This window comes from Triticum urartu, chromosome 3 (assembly GCF_003073215.2).
Source record: "Triticum urartu cultivar G1812 chromosome 3, Tu2.1, whole genome shotgun sequence".
NCBI classification, from domain to species: Eukaryota; Viridiplantae; Streptophyta; class Magnoliopsida; order Poales; family Poaceae; genus Triticum; species Triticum urartu.
The window spans coordinates 737,706,258-737,712,219 of NC_053024.1; the positions used below are offsets into that span (position 1 = coordinate 737,706,258).

Genomic DNA, 5,962 nt, shown 5'->3' on the forward strand with positions numbered 1-5,962 from the left:
TTTCCCAGTGAGTTGTGGATCATAAGCAGCTGAAATTGGGGCACACGTAGTTTATTTTTTCAACCTTAGGCAACTTAGTAATAACACACAATTTCTCCTTAGTGCATGCGATTGGGGCTATAGTACGTACCTGTACTGGTTTAAGCTAAAGATCCAAGACTCCAAGTCCGCGGACCAGTCGTCACGCTCTGTGAGCACCACATGCACCAAGACATTGAGTTCTTTTGTTCTCATCAAGAATTTCTTAGCGAGGACAAATCATGCTGCACTGCAACACGGTGTACAAGCGCTGGCATGTCATGTCTTCGCATGGACAAATCATGATGCTCATGCTTTCGGTGCTGCACTGCAACGGTGTACAACTCTGGCCTGACATTCTTGACTCGTCGATGCCGGTCAATGAACGGCTTACTGCGGTTTTGAAATTTTGTGTGTGGTTGTCTGGCTGAGTATCTCGACATTTACTCGTCGATGTCTTTTTGAGTATAATTTTTATTATGTTTGAGATGTTTTGTACTTCTAATAATCTTTTTATAATAAATTTGAATCTTTTTCCAAACAATGTCCGATACGAGGCCTACTGTGCATTTACTTACTGGTGAAGGTCCAACTTTGCAGACCAGTGGTCACGCTCTGTGAGCCCCACATGCATGCATCCAGACTGTTGAGTTCTTTTGTTCCCATCAAGAATGTCTTCGCAAGGACAAATCAAGCTGTTCACGCTATCGATGCTGCACTGCAACACGAGAGTTGTACAAAAGTTGGCCTGTCATATGTTCGCAAGGACAAATCATGATGTCGATGCTGCACTGCAACAAGGTGTACAACTCTGGCCTGACGTTCTTGACTCAACGATGCCGGTCAATGAACAGCCTGCATCGGTCACGAAATTGTGTGTGATTGTCTGGTAGATTACCATGAACCTTCCCAACTGGCATTCGGTGTAACAATGATTCAAGCTGTGACCGAAACGCATTTTCGGTATAGATCCATCCATGGCGTGACGACCCGGGCGCACCTGGCGCGATGACTTCATACCAAAGGTGTTTGTACGTCCCTTGGTAAACACAACAGCTCACAGTCACATGCTCACAGCAGACAGTGTGAATTAATGGACGTGGTAACGAAGTTGCAGGGCAGAATCCACAACTCCAGAGTCTAGTAATATTTCCCACACAAGAAAAAAAATAAGATGCTGCCGATGGAATACAACATTTTACAGTAGAAGCGATATATAGGGGCGATATGACCTCGGGTCCCAACGGAATATCAGAGCAACCACATCTCTTCTAGGATGGAAGTAGCTTAAGACTGAAGAGGCAACGACCCTAATGCAAGTGACTCATTGTTGTATGAACTAGATGGTCTTGGCGGCAGGCGGCCCACCCTAGGCCTTTGCGTGCGATCACCATGGTGGGCAGGACAGTGCCTTGGTGTCGAGGGTTCTTTCTGGTGTCGTGTTGGGTGGTGCCCTGAGGTCTTGGGTGCCTCCCGCTGGTCCGTTTTGGTGGCTAGCGTGGTTCTGGGCGGTGAGGTGGCGAGGAAGGGGAGGACCGACTGTCGGTGAAAAATGAGCGGACTTCAGTCATGATGGGGGATGGTGGTGTCCACCGTTACGCTGATGAAGGCATAGTCATTGCAAGTCTTGTCTTGTCGCTCGGGCTACTCCGGTAGAAACCCTAGATATGGGTCTTCCAGATCAAACAACGGCAAAACTTGGCACCGTTCTTCTCCTTAGGGGCATCGTTTTGGAGCAGCCGCTGGAGGGGCATGGAGGTGGAGCGGTGTCCTAAACACCGGGTCTCGGTGGCATGGCGCAGCGGAGTCTCGGTGGCGGATGCATCTTGATGGATGAGCGCTATCGCAGCTGGCCTGGCGTGGATAATGCGGATATCTATCCAGAGGATGGGTCAACTGTTCGATGGTGGTGACGACTTCCGAAGCATGTGCATGTGGTACACGCTTAGGGTCTGCTGGATCGGATATGTGCTCCCAGTACGCCATGCGGGCGGCTCCATGATGACCCCGATGATCTAGATGGTTTGGTGTCGTGATGGCATCCCTATTGTCGAGTTTGTAGGTGTGGAGTTGTGGCTTCATGTTGTTTGATATATGTTTTACTAGACCTTTGTTTTTTCAGCAAAACTCTATATCTATTCATCAAACATCATGTCAGTATGAAGATAACAAGAAGTAATAAAAATTACATCCATGTCCGTAGATCACGTAGCGACAACTACAAGCACTAGAGCGAGCCGAAGCCGCGCTGCCATCATCGCCCCTTCCTCACTAGAGCTGGGCAGAGCTTGCTAGACAATCAGAAAGTCGTCATGCTAAGGCCCCAAAAGACCAGCGCACCAGAATAGCAACCACCTCTCGATGAAGAGAAGCATAAATTAGAAGGATCCAACTTGTGGACACATGAACATAGACAAATGAAGACCGCATACACACAGATCCGCCAAAGGCAAACACCGACCAAAGCCAGTGAGATTTGCTAGAGACACATCTCCACACGCCCCCCAACGACGCGAGATGCACTGCCGCGACAGGAGCTAGACGAGGAGAACTTTATTTGATCTTGAGAGAGTTGTCGCCACCTTACCTTCCTGAATATAACACAAACCCTAAAAAGACTAAAAGACAACTAAAACGAAGCATGAGCCCTCCAGCTGGCCAGGGCCAGGGTCCTCATTGATTAACATCAAAATTAGAAATGGTTGGGTGCTTCATTGAAAATTTCATGTTAATCAATGAAATATCCAATGCTCTAATTTTTCTATTTTTAATATATATTTTATACCAGGACGACCCATTTCCACTAATAAACGAATAATGGAAATACAAAACCATCCAATGTTTAAGGAGACGGGAAAGGGAAAGCGAGTGCAAAGTATCGCTGAAAAATCCACCACAGGAGCTCGCCCACGAGACAACTGCTTTGGGGCGATTGGGCGAAAATCCGACGACACCTAGCGAGCCAACGTCTCAGAAAACAGTACCATAAGAGAACAGGTTCACAAGGAGAATTAGTTTCTACGGGGACGCTCATGCAGGTGCAAAACATAGGCAGCAAAAGGAGTTTAAAAGGCCTCTAAGGCTCCAGCACATGTACAAGAAGCAGCAGCAGGAGCAGCATATCACCAAACACACGACTAAGAAAATCAATGGCCATCTCACCCAGCTCGGAGCTCCTCTCCCAGCCCCAACAATGGCAGCTCCTCCTCCTTCTGGCACTCGTCTCCCTCGTGCTCTTAACGAGGAGACTGAGCAACAAAGGGCTCAAGCTACCGCCAGGCCCAGCCCGGGCTCCAATCCTGGGGAACCTGCACCAGCTAGGCGTGCTGCCGCACCGGAGCTTACGGGATCTTGCGCGGAAGCACGGGCCGGTGATGCAGCTGCAGCTCGGCACCGTGCGGACGGTGGTGGTGTCGTCGGCTGAGGCGGCGCGCGAGGTGATGAAGACGCACGACGAGGACTGCTGCACCCGACCCGTGTCCCCCGGGATGAAGCGGTTGTCCTACGGCCTCAAGAACGTCGGGTTCGCGCCATACGGCGCCTACTGGCACGCCATGCGCAAGTTCTTCGTGGTCGAGCTCTTCGGCGTGCGCCATGTCGAGGCAGCATGGCATGCCCGCCAGCATCAGGTACGGACAAGGATACATGCTATTCAGTACATATTTCAGTGGATTAATGTGGCACGCGTCCTCATAAAATAAGAGATGGTGGATACAAACTGTGCATAGTATAAAACCTCATGTACTCTATTGAACCCATGGTCGATTAGGTGGACAAACTAATGAACACCTTGAGCGGCTTGGCCGGAGAGCCGGTAGCGCTCAAGCAGCACATCTTAAGCCTGGCCGATGGCATCATCGGCATGCTTGGATTTGGCGACATGTACAACAGCGACAAGTTCCCACACCACAAGAACTTGGAGCACGTGCTTGAGGAGGCCATACACGTGCAGTCCAGCTTTTCCGCGGAGGACTATTTCCCCAACATCGTCGGCCGCCTAGTCGACCAAATCACTGGCCTCGCATCTCGTCGTGAGCGGGTCTTCAAGCTGCTTGATACATTCTTCGAGGTCATCATTGAGCAGCATCTTGACCCTCAACGTGCCAAGCCACACAACGGTGACCTCGTTGACCGTCTCATCGATCTATGGAAGGACACCAGTGGCAACCTCAACATCACAAGAGACCATGTCAAGGGCAACATATTTGTAAGTCATATTAGTTTTTTTTACTATATGTAAGTCATATTAGTTACCTCTATACATCATGTCATGTCTCGATTGAGGGAAAAAAGATCAACTAACTGACATCACTCGCTCACCACCATGCATGCATGCAGGGCACGTTCATTGGTGGCTCGGACACGACCACGGCGACGATTCTATGGGCGATGGCAGAGCTGACCCGGAATCCACGACTACTGGAGAGGGTGCAAGACGAGATCAGGGCCGTGGTGGGAGGCAATGACAGGGTGCGACCAGACGATCTATCCAAGCTGGTCTTCCTCAAGATGGTGGTGAAGGAGACCCTACGGCTGCACCCACCAGCGACGATGCTACTGCCGAGGGAGGCCATGCGGGACATCCGAATTGGGGGCTATGACGTATTGGCCAAGACGCGAATCTATGTGAACGTGTGGGCCATTTGTAGGGACCCGGCAAACTGGCCAGACGACCCGGAGGATTTCAAACCGGAGAGGTTTGAGACGAGCGAGATAGACTTCAAGGGAGGGCATTTTGAGCTAACTCCATTCGGCGCAGGGCGGCGGATATGCCCTGCACTGTCTATGAGCACGGCCACCGTGGAGTTCACGCTGGCCAACCTGCTATACCACTTCGATTGGGCGCTCCCCGAGGGGATCGTGATTAGCATGCAGGAGGAAGGCAAGCTTATCCCCCTCCTGCAGACACCGCTCTTGCTGGTGCCCACCCCATATACCAGCACATCTGAGCACAACGAGGCATGGCATGACACACCCGAGACAGATCCGGTCAAAATTAATTTGTTCCCATGTATGGAGTAAACTTGCATGTAATCTTGTCACTCTTATCCACTTCGTATGTACTACCAGTCTATTACCTTGAAAGACATTATATCTAAATAATAAACTCGGCACCTTCATGTTGATGTAAAACGAGATGAATATACAAAAAGCATTGTTTTAATTATTAAGCCTCAAGGGCAAGTACATATAGAGGTACAAACTTGGTGGATAAGTAGCCTAGAGACTAGGTGTGTTTTGATGTTTATTTCTATACTTCATAATTTCTATTGTTTAAAATCAAACATATATTTTGTATTCGAACATTCCCCTTGTGTCATAGTGGTGGCAACACACACCATTAAGACTTAGAAAAGATGAATAAGATGCCTTTCATACGGCTTTTGGCATCATAGACGTGCACTCCACTATGTGTGTATGCCTCGGCCACCTGTCCATTGCTGGTTCATGAGCTGTCTTGATGACCGCATGTGTGTTCGAAGTCTTAGGAGCATCATGAATAGTAGTGGCAACACGGACACTTTTGGCCAGAGTAGAAGCCGTCGGAACTGCTCAAGCGAGGTGATAACCATTGTTGCTTACATCATTGTGGTTGAGAGTATGGGCGTGGTAGCCGTGGTCGGTTAAGCCATAGGTGATGACACCGAGGGAGGAGCAACACAGAATGTAGGAGTGGCATTAGACATGCAAATATGTTGAGCGTAATCGGTCACTGAGGGAGGAATTGATGTTATGTGGACTATCCTAGCATTGAGAGAACCATAATCTATTGTAGGCTTGTAGCAAAGATGAACCAAGGGTAAGCACTCTGGTGCGGGTGTTGCTTCCGATTTTCAGCATCAAAGGTTACTATAGTGTAGGGGTTTGAGTTTATGGACAATATTTTGGTAGTGGTCTAATGTGTTTGTATGTCAAATAAGTGTGTTAGGATGCATATTTTGTT

General features: G+C 49.0%; 1 protein-coding gene across 1 annotated transcript; it reads left to right on the forward strand.

Moving 5' to 3' along the window:
• The first annotated feature begins 3,132 nt into the window (after positions 1–3,132).
• On the forward strand, positions 3,133–5,141 carry LOC125546342 (4-hydroxyphenylacetaldehyde oxime monooxygenase-like). The gene is made up of 3 exons (XM_048710586.1): positions 3,133–3,647; positions 3,788–4,225; positions 4,357–5,141. The coding sequence occupies exons 1-3, from the start codon at positions 3,168–3,170 to the stop codon at positions 5,038–5,040; spliced, it is 1,602 nt and encodes a 533-aa protein (XP_048566543.1). The 5' UTR covers positions 3,133–3,167; the 3' UTR covers positions 5,041–5,141.
• Positions 5,142–5,962: the final 821 nt, after the last annotated feature.

Excerpts from the sequence above, each read along its gene's own strand:
- LOC125546342 (XM_048710586.1), top strand. The coding sequence starts at position 3,168 with ATGGCCATCTCACCCAGCTCGGAGCTCCTCTCCCAGCCCCAACAATGG. Across the intron at positions 3,648-3,787 it reads GGCATGCCCGCCAGCATCAG|GTGGACAAACTAATGAACAC; the intron begins GTACGGACAAGG and ends ATGGTCGATTAG. Across the intron at positions 4,226-4,356 it reads ATGTCAAGGGCAACATATTT|GGCACGTTCATTGGTGGCTC; the intron begins GTAAGTCATATT and ends GCATGCATGCAG.